We start from the raw sequence: 14297 nt of genomic DNA on the forward strand, positions 1-14297 counted from the left end.
CTGGGGGGGGGGTCCCCAGGTGCGCCAAGCGGGACCCGGAGCGGAGCAAAACACCGGGAACCCCCCCGGGGCTGCGGGGAGCTCAAGCGGTGCCCGCAGCGCGGCAGAACCGGGGGAACCTCCGGGGGTCCCACCGGGGGAGAGGGCGGGGGGGCTGCGCTTCCCAACCCCCGCGGGTCCCAGCGGGGGAGAGGCGGTGCCCGGTGCGGGGGTCCCGTGCCCGGTGCGGGGGTCCCGTGCCCGGTGCGGGAATCCCGTGCCCGGTGCGGGGGTCCCGTGCCCGGTGCGGGGATCCCGTGCCCGGTGCGGGGGTCCCATGCCCGGTGCGGGGATCCCGTGCCCGGTGCGGGGGTCCCGTGCCCGGTGCGGGAATCCCGTGCCCGGTGCGGGGGTCCCGTGCCCGGTGCGGGGATCCCGCCGGGGTTNCGCGGCACCGCCCCGGCCGCGCCCCGCGCACGCACGCGGCGCTGATTGGCCGAGCGGCGCGGCGCGGGGCACGCCCACCCACACGCACGCGCCGCCCGTTGGACGCCAGCCAGACCGTGGCCACGCCCACTGAGCGGCGGGCCCCCCTACGGCCACGCCCACGCGCGTCACTCATGGGCAGTCCGCCAAAACTTGGCCACGCCTTTATTTGCTATGTGGGCGTGGTCTCGGTGAGGGGCGTGGCCATGCCCCGGTGTCCCGGTCCCGGTGTCCCGGTCCCGGTGTCCCGGTCCCGGTGTCCGGGTCCCGGTGTCCCGGTCCCGGTGTCCCCCCAGCTCCCCGGCCCTACCGGCACAGCCGAGCCCGTGCGGGTTTGGGCTTTTTTTTTTTTTTGGGTTTTTTTTCCGTTCGTTTTAATAGCCGAAAACATTACAGGGGCACCGGGAGCCGCCCCCGGCGCCGCCCCCGGCGGCTCAGTCCGCCCACGGCGCCCCGGGGGCCGCACCCACCGCCCCCCTCCAGCACCGGGAGGGGGTGGCACACCCCGCGTCCGTCTGTCCGTGCGTCCGTCCGTCCCCAGCGGTCAGTGCGGCATGGCCGTTATCCTCATGCTCTGCGAGGCGATGGGGTAGGTGACCATGGGCGTGGTGGCGTGGCTCATGGTGATGCCGCCGAGCGGCTGCGCCATGGACACGGCCACCGGCGCCACCGACACGGCCACGGGCGCCATGGAGACGGGCGGCGGCGCCATGCCCTGCGCGATGGTCTGCGCCAGCGCCGCCGACAGCGGCGCGATCTCGGGGTTCATGGGCGGCGCGGCGTTGGCCGGAGGGGCGGCCTGGGCGCCCGCCGGCGCCACCAAATCCTGCTGGGTGACGGGGCGAGGCTGCAGGGCCTGGCTGCTGAGCGTGGTGTGCGTCTGGGCGATGCCGTGGTTGTAGCCGGTCACCGTGCCCACCGCGGGCGCCAGAGTCTGCTCGGTGGCCGCGGCCGTGGAGCTGAGCGTCATCACCTTGGCCTGGTTGCGGAACTGAGCGTTCTGCTCCAGCAGCACCTCGTTGGTGGCCAGCAGGTTGTTGACCTGCTTCTTGAGGTCCTCCACGCGCTTGCGCAGCAGCACGTTCTCCTCCTCCAGCAGCCGGTACTCCACGGCCCGCGGGCTGGCGAAGCCGTACTCGTAGCTCTCGTAGAGCCCCTCGGCCCGCCGCCGTTTCAGCACCGGCTCGTCGGGCTCGTAGAGCCCGTCGTAGGGCTCGTAGCGGCGGCCCAGCCCCTGCTCGTAGTCCCGCTGCAGGTGCTGGAACTTGCACTTGGCGCCGCGCTGGCAATCCCCCTTGAGGAAATCCCGGCAGATCGGCACCTCCTCCTTGCTGTTGGGCAAATCGGCCGGCGACAAGCCCAAGCCGGCCGCCACCTTCTGGCGCAGGCGCGGCGGCAGCTCGCCCGTCTTCTTGTAGGAATCCTCGTCCTCCTTGGTGCCGTGGATGAAGCGGCAGTTGAGGCGCACGCACTCCTTGTTCTGGAAGTCGTGGCAGAAGATGAACTCGTTCTTGCGCACGCCCAGGTTGGTGACCTCGGAGATGTCGGGGTGCCGGAAGCGGCAGCGCTTGCCGCGCTTGCAGACGTTGCGCAGGAAGTCGCGGCAGATGTCGTCGGCGCCCGAGGACGACTCGTCGCCGCTGCCGCCGCCGCCGCCGCCGCCGCCGGGGCCGGCGTAGCCGTCGCGGGCCGGGAGGGAGGGAGGGAGGGAGGGAGAGGGAATGGGGGGACTCACTCCCACCCTGGGGCACCCGGAGGGGTCGCTGGAAGAGGGAGGGACGGGGAGGGAGGGACAGCGGGAGGGAGAGAGGGAGGGACGCTGAGAATGGTGGGAGTGCCACCCTGGTGTACTGGGAGAGAGGGAGGGAGGAAGGGACTGGGAATGGGGGGACTCACTCCCACCCTGGGGCACCCTGAGGGGTGACCGGAGGAGGGAGGAACTGGGAGGGACCCCGGTACTGATGGGGAGAGGGTCGACACCCGCCCCAGGGCACCGGGAGGGGGCACCGGAGAAGGGAGGGAGGGAGGGAGAGGGAATGGGGGGACTCACTCCCACCCCGGGGCACCGGGCACCGAGCGAGGGACCGGGAGCGCTGCCAGCGGCGGAGGAAGAACCGGGAGGGACCCCGGGACGGGGGGAGAGGATTCACCCAGCCCGGGCACCGAGAGAGGGACCGGGAGCGGCGCCGGTACCGGTGAGAAGGGCAGAAACGGCCACGCCGGGGCACCGGGACAGATTCCGGTAACGGTGCGGAGGAGAAAACACCGACCGCGGGGCACCGGGCGGGGGGAGAGGGACGGGAGCGAGCCCGGCGCGGATCCCCGGCGCTTCCCCCGCTCCCCGTGACGGGCACGGAGCCGCACCGCCCGCGGCGGGGCCTGGCGGAGCGCGGCCTCCCCCGGCCCGGTACTCACCGGCTCGCGGCCTCCCCGCGGGGCCTCCGGCGCCACCAACGCGCGGCCGGTGCCGGCGGCGGGCGGGACCCGCTCGGCGCCGCTTCCGGGGCGGCCCGGAAGGACCCGCGCGGCCCGGCGCGCAGGAAATGCGTCACCGTGACGTCATCGGAGCGAGCCGCCGTCGCGCTGGGTGCGCGTCGGAGATACCGGAACTTCCTGGTCCCGGTGGGCTCGGAAGGAGCCCGGTCCATGCTCACGGTTACCGGGGATTCCTCACCCCGCTCCCGCCCACGCTTCCGGTTACCGGAGGAACCAGCGCGCTGGCCCCGTTACCGTTAAATTCCTCCCTCCGGTCCCACCCACCTGCTCCGTTACCGGAGGATTCCCGGTGCCGCTCGCCGGCCCCACCAAAGAGAACCCGCGGTTCTGACCGTCTCCTGTTCGTGGCAGATCCCCCCAGCCCCGTTACCGGGGATCCCCAGCCCCGTTACCGGCGGGACCTCCACCCCGCTCCCCCGTTACCGGAGACCCCCCCCNNNCCCGGGGCCGGCCCGGGGCACCGGGAGGAAACCGGGAGGGAACCGGGGCGGGAGGGCACCGGGAGGGAACCGGGGCGGGAGGGCACCGGGAGGGGCACCGGGAGGGCACCGGGAGGGAACCGGGAGGGCACCGGGAGGGAACCGGGGCGGGAGGGCACCGGGAGGGGCACCGGGAGGGCACCGGGAGGGAACCGGGAGGGCACCGGGAGGGAACCGGGGCGGGAGGGCACCGGGAGGGGCACCGGGAGGGCACCGGGAGGGAACCGGGAGGGCACCGGGAGGGAACCGGGGCGGGAGGGCACCGGGAGGGGCACCGGGAGGGCACCGGGAGGGAACCGGGAGGGCACCGGGAGGGAACCGGGGCGGGAGGGCACCGGGAGGGGCACCGGGAGGGCACCGGGAGGGAACCGGGAGGGCACCGGGAGGGAACCGGGGCGGGAGGGCACCGGGAGGGGCACCGGGAGGGCACCGGGAGGGAACCGGGAGGGCACCGGGAGGGAACCGGGGCGGGAGGGCACCGGGAGGGGCACCGGGAGGGCACCGGGAGGGAACCGGGAGGGCACCGGGAGGGAACCGGGGCGGGAGGGCACCGGGAGGGGCACCGGGAGGGCACCGGGAGGGAACCGGGAGGGCACCGGGAGGGAACCGGGGCGGGAGGGCACCGGGAGGGGCACCGGGAGGGCACCGGGAGGGAACCGGGAGGGCACCGGGAGGGAACCGGGGCGGGAGGGCACCGGGAGGGGCACCGGGAGGGCACCGGGAGGGAACCGGGAGGGCACCGGGAGGGAACCGGGGCGGGAGGGCACCGGGAGGGGCACCGGGAGGGCACCGGGAGGGAACCGGGAGGGCACCGGGAGGGAACCGGGGCGGGAGGGCACCGGGAGGGGCACCGGGAGGGCACCGGGAGGGAACCGGGAGGGCACCGGGAGGGAACCGGGGCGGGAGGGCACCGGGAGGGGCACCGGGAGGGCACCGGGAGGGAACCGGGAGGGCACCGGGAGGGAACCGGGGCGGGAGGGCACCGGGAGGGAACCGGGGCGGGAGGGCACCGGGAGGGGCACCGGGAGGGCACCGGGAGGGAACCGGGAGGGCACCGGGAGGGAACCGGGGCGGGAGGGCACCGGGAGGGAACCGGGGCGGGAGGGGCAGAGGGAGGGAACCGGGAGGGAACCGGGAGGGCAGCGGGAGCCCCCCGGTGCGGCGGGGCCGGCCCGGGGCTCTCACGTACCTGCGCATTCGCTTCTTGCGCCACTGCGGGGAGAGAGAGGGACGGGGTGAGAGCGGTGAAACCAGCGCCCACCGGTGAAACCAGTGCCCACCAGTGAAACCAGCGCCTCCCAGTGCCCACCAGTGTAACCAGTGCCCACCAGTGTAACCAGTGCTCCCAGTGCCCACCAGTGAAACCAGTGCCCACTGGTGACCCCAGCACCCCCAGCGATCTCAGTGCCACCAGTGAAACCAGTGCCTCCCAGTGCCCACCAGTGAAACCAGTGCTCCCAGTGTAACCAGCGCCTCCCAGTGCCCACCAGTGAAACCAGTGCTCCCAGTGCCCACCAGTGAAACCAGCGCCCACCAGTGAAACCAGTGCTCCCAGTGTAACCAGTGCTCCCAGTGAAACCAGTGCTCCCAGTGAAACCAGCGCCTCCCAGTGCCCACCAGTGTAACCAGTGCCAGCGCCTCCCAGTGTAACCAGTGCCTCCCAGTGCCCACCAGTGAAACCAGTGCTCCCAGTGAAACCAGCGCCTCCCAGTGTAACCAGTGCTCCCAATGCCCACCAGTGTAACCAGCGCCTCCCAGTGTAACCAGTGCCTCCCAGTGCCCACCAGTGAAACCAGTGCTCCCAGTGAAACCAGCGCCTCCCAGTGTAACCAGTGCTCCCAATGCCCACCAGTGTAACCAGCGCCTCCCAGTGTAACCAGTGCCTCCCAGTGCCCACCAGTGAAACCAGTGCTCCCAGTGAAACCAGCGCCTCCCAGTGTAACCAGTGCTCCCAATGCCCACCAGTGTAACCAGCGCCTCCCAGTGTAACCAGTGCCTCCCAGTGCCCACCAGTGAAACCAGTGCTCCCAGTGAAACCAGCGCCTCCCAGTGTAACCAGTGCTCCCAATGCCCACCAGTGTAACCAGCGCCTCCCAGTGTAACCAGTGCCTCCCAGTGCCCACCAGTGAAACCAGTGCTCCCAGTGAAACCAGCGCCTCCCAGTGTAACCAGTGCTCCCAATGCCCACCAGTGTAACCAGCGCCTCCCAGTGTAACCAGTGCCTCCCAGTGCCCACCAGTGAAACCAGTGCTCCCAGTGAAACCAGCGCCTCCCAGTGTAACCAGTGCTCCCAATGCCCACCAGTGTAACCAGCGCCTCCCAGTGTAACCAGTGCCTCCCAGTGCCCACCAGTGAAACCAGTGCTCCCAGTGAAACCAGCGCCTCCCAGTGTAACCAGTGCTCCCAATGCCCACCAGTGTAACCAGCGCCTCCCAGTGTAACCAGTGCCTCCCAGTGCCCACCAGTGAAACCAGTGCTCCCAGTGAAACCAGCGCCTCCCAGTGTAACCAGTGCTCCCAATGCCCACCAGTGTAACCAGCGCCTCCCAGTGTAACCAGTGCCTCCCAGTGCCCACCAGTGAAACCAGTGCTCCCAGTGAAACCAGCGCCTCCCAGTGTAACCAGTGCTCCCAATGCCCACCAGTGTAACCAGCGCCTCCCAGTGTAACCAGTGCCTCCCAGTGCCCACCAGTGAAACCAGTGCTCCCAGTGAAACCAGCGCCTCCCAGTGTAACCAGTGCTCCCAATGCCCACCAGTGTAACCAGCGCCTCCCAGTGTAACCAGTGCCTCCCAGTGCCCACCAGTGAAACCAGCGCCTCCCAGTGCCCACCAGGTCTCCCAGTGATCCCAGTACCCACCGCTGCCCACCAGTGTAACCAGTAACCCCCAGGGACTCCCAGTACCCACCAGTACCCACCAGTGCTCCCAGTGCCCCCCAGTACCCACCAGTGCTCCCAGTGCAAACTGTGCTCCCAGTGCCCCCCAGTGCCCCCAGTCCCACACTGTTCTGTCCCTCCCAGTCCCCACCAGTCCCATACTGGTTTATTTCCCTCCGTGTCCCCAGTCCCACTGGTTTGGCTGTCCCAGTGCCCCCAGTTCCGTACTGGTTTATTTCCCTCCGTGTCCCCAGTCCCACTGGTTTGGCTGTCCCAGTGCCCCCAGTTCCGTACTGGTTTATTTCCCTCAGTGTCCCCAGTCCCACACCAGTTTGGTCCTCTTAGTGCCCCCAGTCCCAGACGGGTTTCTCTCCCAGTTTCCCAGTCCCACACTGGCTTCTCTCTCCCTGCCCCAGTCCCAGACTGGTTTAGCTCCCAGTTTCCCAGTCCCACACTGGTTTCTCTCTCCCTGCCCCAGTCCCACACTGGTTTAGCTCTCAGTTTCCCAGTCCCACACTGGTTTCTCTCTCCCTGCCCCAGTCCCACACTGGTTTAGCTCTCAGTTTCCCAGTCCCACACTGGTTTCTCTCTCCCTGCCCCAGTCCCACACTGGTTTAGCTCTCAGTTTCCCAGTCCCACACTGGTTTCTCTCTCCCTGCCCCAGTCCCACACTGGTTTAGCTCTCAGTTTCCCAGTCCCACACTGGTTTCTCTCTCCCTGCCCCAGTCCCACACTGGTTTAGCTCTCAGTTTCCCAGTCCCACACTGGTTTCTCTCTCCCTGCCCCAGTCCCACACTGGTTTAGCTCTCAGTTTCCCAGTCCCACACTGGTTTCTCTCTCCCTGCCCCAGTCCCACACTGGTTTAGCTCTCAGTTTCCCAGTCCCACACTGGTTTCTCTCTCCCTGCCCCAGTCCCACACTGGTTTAGCTCTCAGTTTCCCAGTCCCACACTGGTTTCTCTCTCCCTGCCCCAGTCCCACACTGGTTTAGCTCTCAGTTTCCCAGTCCCACACTGGTTTCTCTCTCCCTGCCCCAGTCCCACACTGGTTTAGCTCTCAGTTTCCCAGTCCCACACTGGTTTCTCTCTCCCTGCCCCAGTCCCACACTGGTTTAGCTCTCAGTTTCCCAGTCCCACACTGGTTTCTCTCTCCCTGCCCCAGTCCCACACTGGTTTAGCTCTCAGTTTCCCAGTCCCACACTGGTTTCTCTCTCCCTGCCCCAGTCCCACACTGGTTTAGCTCTCAGTTTCCCAGTCCCACACTGGTTTCTCTCTCCCTGCCCCAGTCCCACACTGGTTCAGCTCCCCCAGTGCCTCCAGTTCCCCCCAGTCCTACCCCAGCTTCTCTCTCCCAGTTCTCCCAGTTTCCCCCCACATTCCTCCCAGCAAAGACACCCCCAGGGACCCCCCAACCGTACACCACGACCCCCTCCCGTTGCCCGGTTCCCCTCACCGGGCCCCCCGCCCCCGGGGCTCGTCCAGGCCGCAGCTCCCCCCACCCCTCCTCCATCCAGGCCCGGCCCGTACTGAGGCGCCATCGGCCACCCCCGCCGCTCACCTTGGCCCTCATGGCGGTTCTGCGGAGCCCCGCTCAGTCCCGGCGGGCGGGGGGCGGCGGATGGAGGCGGATGGCGGCGGATGGAGGCGGCGGCCGGTGAAGGCACCAAGATGGCGGCGGCCGAGAGGGGCGCGCGCCGTCCGGTGGGGCCTATTTATAGGGAACCGTTCAGGCCACGCCTACCTCTGCACGAGGCACGACGGGAAGTGTAGTTCCTCGCTGTTAGAGCATCATGGGAGTTGTAGTCCGGCGGCCAGCCGCCATTTTGCGCCGCCGCGGGGTTCGGTCCCTCCCCACCTCCAATTTATTGGGAATAAAAACACCAGATACAAATTTTTTTTCCCGGCAATTTCCACTTATCCAAGGCTTTAACGGTAATTTTGTTGCATCCCGAAGTCCCTCTGGAAACTTTCCAGTAAAAATATAAAATATTTTTTATATTGTAGCATAAAAGATAACAAATAGAAAATTAAATAAACCTCCCGCGAGTCTCGGCGGTTTTTAAATCCCTGCTGTGGATTGAAAGAGTTTTTGGCTCCCGTCTCCAGGCGGAACACTGCTTTAAAAGCCTAAAATTACGATTTTTCCCTTAAAAAGATGGTTTTTTCCCCCACAGAATGAGATTTTTACTCCTGCAAAATAGAGGATTTTTACCTCAAAATGAGTTTTTTCCCCCCACAAAATTTATTTTCCCTCAAAATGAGGGGTTTTCCCCTCAAAACTTGGGAGATTTTCCCTCAAAATTTTTCTCCCCTCAAAATAAGGATTTTCGCCAGAAAGAGATTTTTCCCTTAAAATGAGGAATATTTCTACCTCAAAATGTAGAATCTTTCCCTTCAAAATGAGGGGGTTTTCCCTCAAAATCAGTTTTTTCTCCTCAAAGTGAAGTGAGGGAGTTGTCCCCTCAAAATCAGGTTTTTTCCATTAAAATGAGGGGATTTTCCTTAAAATGAGTGGTTTTCCCTTCAAAGTGGGGCCTTTTTTTTCCCACAAAAATGAGCATTTTCCCCTCAAAAATGAGCATTTTCCCCTCACAAATGAGCATTTTCCCCTCAAAAATGAGCATTTTCCCCACAAAAATTAGCATTTTCCCCTCAAAAATTAGTATTTTCTCCTCAAAAATGAGCACTTTTCTCCCAAAAATGGGTGCTTTTCCCTCAAAAATGAGTGTTTTTCCTTGAAAAATGAACATTTTCCCTTCAGAAATGTTTTTCCCTTAAATATGAATATTTTTCCCCTCAGAAATCAGTCTTCCCTCAAAAATGAGCATTTTCCCCTCAAAAAATGAACATTTTCCCTCAAAAATGAACATTTTCCCCTCAAAAATCATCATTTTCCCTATAAAAATTACTGTTTTCCCCTCAAAAAATGAACATTTTCCCTCAAAAATGAACATTTTCCCCTCAAAAATCATAATTTTCCCTACAAAAATTATCATTTTTCCCTCAAAAAATGAACATTTTCCCTCAGAAATGAACATTTTTCCCTCAAAAACCCCATTTCCAACACCAAACCCGCCCAGGCCCCGGCAGGCTTTGCCCCACAATCCCCAATCCGCAAAGACGGAAAGAAACCCGGAATAAAATCCAATATCGCATCGTTTATTCTCTTTTATTTGACTTTGGTAACATTTGCACGTGTGGAGTTTTTTTTGTTTTTGGGGTGGAAAACTCGGATTTCGACGAGGAAGCACCGCGGCCTGCGGAGAACGCCCGGGAATGTTGGGTAAGGCGGGAATCAGAATTCCCAAAAACATGAGGGAAAAAAAGAACCAGGGGTACCGGCAAAGAAAAAAAAAACCTCAAACATTCAACTGACGGCGTTTAATCGGCTTTTTTTTCTCGTTTTTATGTGGTTTTTTTGTAAAAAATTGACTATAAAAGAGCGATACCCCTAGGCTCGGGCCTATCCCGGATCAGCGCTTCCCTCGCTTCTCCCCTGAGGAATTCTGGTGGGATTTTTTCTTTTTCTCCCCCAAAATTAGCAAATCCTGAGGGAAAAAGTGAAAAAAAATTATCCTCCGGCTCAAGGGGAAAAGGTGGAATGTGCTCCTGGGGATATTGAGAAGGATAAAAAACACCCAAACCCGGGTTTTTAGGGAATTCAGCTCCGCAAGGCCGGAATGTCGGCGGCTTCCCGAAGGTTTGGATCATTTTAAAAACCAGTTTGTGTTAAAAAATAGCGATTTTTTTTGAAATCCCATAAATCAAGGCAGAGGCAGAAAAGGCTCCTGGTGGGTGGGTGGGTAGGGGGAACTTAAAATTTGGGGATTTTTCCCAATTCTTAAAGTACAATCCCAAGAGGGCAAAGATAAAATCCAGGATTGCTCGCACAGGGCACTTTTCTGGGTGGAATCACTTGGTTTTTTGCGTTTTTTGTGAAAATTTTCAAAGGGATAAAATTAAAAATTAAAAAAAGGCAGCAGGAGGAGGAGGAGGAGGAAAGAATCAGCAGCTCCCTCCCCCTGAATTTCACAGATTCACCTCTCCAAAACACGGGGAATATTAAGGATTTAATAGCGACTTTCACTCCTAATTTTTATTAAAATTTGGGGGGTTTTTTTTGCTGCTCTTTCTGGGGTGTTTTTATTCTTTTTTTATTCGTTTGGAAGTCCGAAGTGACCGAGAGATTCCTCCCTCCTTGGCAAAGTCAACGGGAGCTGTTGGATTCTGTGGGAATTCCAGACTGCCTGGACCAACACCGGTGCCAGATTCTTTCGTTTCCGGATGGAATTTTGTTTTTTCTGGGGGTTTTTTTTGGGGGGAAAAAGGGGCAATTTGAGAACTCCAAGGGCTCTCAGTCGCCAGCCTCGTTCTCCTCCGCCGTCTCCCCCGTGGTGGCGTTTTCAGCGTTTTTGGAAGCCTGTGGGGACAAATCCAGGGATTTTTCAGGGTTTTTCTCCTGGAAACACCCCGAAATTCTGAATTAAAGTGACTGATTTTACCTTCTTTTTCTTCTTTTTCTGGGTCTTCCGGCTGGCAGAGCTTTGTAGAAGGGCCTGGAAGGGAGGGAAGGGTGAGGAGGTGGGAAGTGATCCCGGTGGTTTTTTGGGATAATAATAAATTTTGGGAATTTGAGTCGTTTTGGGGGGTTTGGTTCCCTTTCCTTCATCTCCCGTCCAAGGATAGGTGACCCTGGGGAGGTGCTGCCTTATTAATTATAAATATTTTATTTATTAATTAATTCCTTAACAAGTTAATAATTATTCATAAATTAGTAATAAGTAAGAATTCAGGAATAATAAATGTATTATTAAATAAATCCTTAATTTATTAGTTAAATTTTAAAAAGTCATTTATTAATCTTTCAATTCGTAAATATTCAACAGTAAATATTTCAATTACAATACTTCAATTGTTCATATTTTAATTATCAATATTTCCGTTATTATTCTGGTTATCAACATGAAATTGTTTCTATTTTACTCTGCCATATATTAATTAACAAGTTATATGTAGATATAAATGTACTGCTTCTATACATATTAATTAGACTATATATTATCTATATTTATATGTATTCATTAAAATATATAACCTAATTAATACAGTCTGCTATTTAGACTATATTATTAATGTTATTTTTATATCTCTATATATTTAAAAGTGTATAAATTTATTAGAGATTTTATATTTATATAAATATAAATATAAATAATTTGATGTTATTTTATATTTTTTACATACAAAATCTAATTTTATTTCTTTATAATTTCTGAGTAACAATTAATCTATTAATACCAATAACTATTACAGACATGTTTTCTATTTTCCAAGTAAATATAACTATTAAAAAGCAATATAATTAATTACACTAATTAAAACTACTAAATAATTAAATAATTAAAACTACTTTTAATTATTTTAATAATTAAATATTATTTTAATAATTATTTTATATAAAACAGATATTTTTTTTTAGTATTTAATATGGAAGTAGATGTTATGTTTCTATAGATGCCTAATTTGCATATTAGCATTATTATTAATACCAATAACTATTACAGACATGTTTTCTATTTTCCAAGTAAATATAACTATTAAAAAGCAATATAATTAATTACACTAATTAAAACTACTAAATAATTAAATAATTAAAACTACTAAACAGATTTTTTTTTTAGTATTTAATATGGATATAGATGTTATGTTTCTATAGATGCCTAATTTGCATATTAGCGTTATTAACGATTGGTATTAATGATGAACTAACCTTGAGCTCCCCGTCCTGCACCTCCAGGTCGGATTTGTAGAGCTCGGGCTCGAAGGGGCCGCTCGTGATCCTCATGGGGCCGTTGGGCATCAGCAGCACCGTGAACTTGAACTGGGCCACGAACTCCCCTGCGGGCACAGAGGGGTTAACCCCAGCTACAGCCCTGCCAGGACCTGGGGGTTAACCCTGAGCTACAGCCCTGCCAGGACCTGGGGGGTAACTCCAGCTACAGCCCTGCCAGGATCTGGGACTGAGCCTGAGCTACAGCCCTGCCAGGACCTGGGACTGACACTGAGCTATACCCCTGCCAGGACCTGGGAGTTAACCCCAGCTACAGCCCTGCCAGGACCTGGGACTGAGCCTGAGCTACAGCCCTGCCAGGACCTGGGGGTTAACCCCAGCTACAGCCCTGCCAGGACCTGGCAGGGACCCTGAGCTACAGCCCTGCCAGGACCTGAGGGTAACCCTGAGCTACAGCCCTGCCAGGACCTGAGGGTAACCCTGAGCTACAGCCCTGCCAGGACCTGGGGGTTAACCCTGAGCTACAGCCCTGCCAGGACCTGGGACTGACACTGAGCTATACCCCTGCCAGGACTTGGGACTGACACTGAGCTATACCCCTGCCAGGACCTGGGAATTAACCCCAGCTACAGCCCTGCCAGGACCTGGGACTGAGCCTGAGCTACAGCCCTGCCAGGACCTGGGGGTTAACCCCAGCTACAGCCCTGCCAGGATCTGGGACTGAGCCTGAGCTACAGCCCTGCCAGGACCTGGGGGTTAACCCCAGCTACAGCCCTGCCAGGACCTGGGGGTTAACCCCAGCTACAGCCCTGCCAGGACCTGGGGGTTAACCCCAGCTACAGCCCTGCCAGGACCTGGGGCTGGCCCGAGCTACAGCCCTGCCAGGACCTGGCAGTGACCCGGAGCTACAGCCCTGCCAGGACCTGGGAGTGACCCTGAGCTACAGCCCTGCCAGGACCTGGGGGGTAACTCTGAGCTACAGCCCTGCCAGGATCTGGGGCTGGCCCTGAGCTACAGCCCTGCCAGGACCTGGGGCTGGCCCTGAGCTACAGCCCTGCCAGGACCTGGGAGTGACCCTGAGCTACAGCCCTGCCAGGACCTGCGGGGACAAACCATGAGCTACAGCCCTGACAAGACCTTCAATCCCTGCTCCTTACACCTGCCAGGACCTGCAATCCCTGCTGTGAGTGGCTCTGCAGCTCCAAACTCACCTGGATCCATCCTCACCTGTCCCCCCAGGTGTCCCCTGTCCCAGTCTCACCTGACCTCCTGTGTCCCCTCAGGTGTCCCCTGTCCCCCCAGGTGTCCCCTGTCCCCCCAGGTCTCCCGTGTCCCCCCAGGTGTCCCCCCAGGTGTCCCCACCTGTCCCCCCAGGTGTCCCCCCAGGTGTGTCTCACCTTCCTTCTCGTAGAGGACGTTGAAGGGCTGCAGCAGCTCGTGCTTGGCGCACTCCACCACGCCCATGCGCGCCTTCTTCTCATCCTCCAGCGCCCTGAGGGGACAGCGCACCTGAGCACACCTGGGGGCACCTGAGAGCACCTGAGAGCACCTGGCATCACACCTGGGCACACCTGAGAGCACCTGGCATCACACCTGGGCACACCTGAGTGCAGCTGAGATCACACCTGAGTACCCCTGGGCCAACCTGAGAGCAGCTGGCATCACACCTGGGCACACCTGAGAGCACCTGAGATCACACCTGGGCACACCTGAGATCACACCTGAGCACACTTGAGCACACCTGGGAGCATCTGAGTGCACACCTGAGTGCACCTGAGATTACAGCTGAGCACATCTGGGAGCACCTGAGATCACACCTGAGAGCATCTGGACACACCTGGAAGCACCTGAGTGCACTTGGAAGCACAGCTGGGCACACCTGAGCTCACACCTGTCCAGGAAAGGCTGAAATCCCTGAAATTCCAGCCCCATCCAGGTACCCCAGGGAGAATCCCATCCCCATGCAGGTACTCCAGGTGGGATCCCAGCCCCATCCAGGTGTCCCAGGTGGGATCCCAGGCCATGCAGGTACCCCAGGTGGGATCCCAGCCCCATCCAGGTACCCCAGGGAGAATCCCATCCCCATGCAGGTACTCCAGGTGGGATCCCAGCCCCATCCAGGTGTCCCAGGTGGGATCCCAGGCCATGCAGGTACCCCAGGTGGGATCCCAGCCCCATCCAGGTACCCCAGG

At 58.8% G+C, this 14297-nt stretch overlaps 2 protein-coding genes across 2 annotated transcripts in view; both read right to left on the reverse strand.

Moving 5' to 3' along the window:
* Nucleotides 1-487: 487 nt before the first annotated feature.
* On the reverse strand, nt 488-3113 carry ZC3H10 (zinc finger CCCH-type containing 10). The gene is made up of 2 exons (XM_041411381.1): nt 2881-3113; nt 488-2228 (listed from the first exon to the last, which is right to left on the reverse strand). The coding sequence occupies exons 1-2, from the start codon at nt 3111-3113 to the stop codon at nt 1010-1012; spliced, it is 1452 nt and encodes a 483-aa protein (XP_041267315.1). The 3' UTR covers nt 488-1009.
* Nucleotides 3114-9452: 6339 nt separating this feature from the next.
* PA2G4 (proliferation-associated 2G4) overlaps nt 9453-14297 on the reverse strand; it is an 18397-nt gene continuing 13552 nt past the window's right edge. The window contains exons 11-13 of the mRNA XM_041411383.1: nt 12085-12212; nt 10817-10870; nt 9453-10734 (exon numbers count right to left, since the gene is read on the reverse strand). Coding sequence (XP_041267317.1) covers nt 10669-10734; nt 10817-10870; nt 12085-12212 — 248 coding nt within the window. The 3' untranslated portion in view covers nt 9453-10668. The remainder of the gene's footprint in view (nt 10735-10816; nt 10871-12084; nt 12213-14297) is intronic.

The sequence above is a fragment of the Onychostruthus taczanowskii genome, unplaced genomic scaffold, assembly GCF_017590055.1.
Source record: "Onychostruthus taczanowskii isolate IOZ18803 unplaced genomic scaffold, ASM1759005v1 scaffold355, whole genome shotgun sequence".
Classification (NCBI taxonomy): domain Eukaryota; kingdom Metazoa; phylum Chordata; class Aves; order Passeriformes; family Passeridae; genus Onychostruthus; species Onychostruthus taczanowskii.

Bases quoted from the DNA above. Each gene is read 5' to 3' on its own strand.
- ZC3H10 (XM_041411381.1), bottom strand. From the start codon at position 3,113: ATGGACCGGGCTCCTTCCGAGCCCACCGGGACCAGGAAGTTCCGGTAT. The intron at 2,229-2,880 runs GTGAGTACCGGG...TCCCTCTTCCAG, and splicing joins CGCGGGGAGGCCGCGAGCCG to CGACCCCTCCGGGTGCCCCA.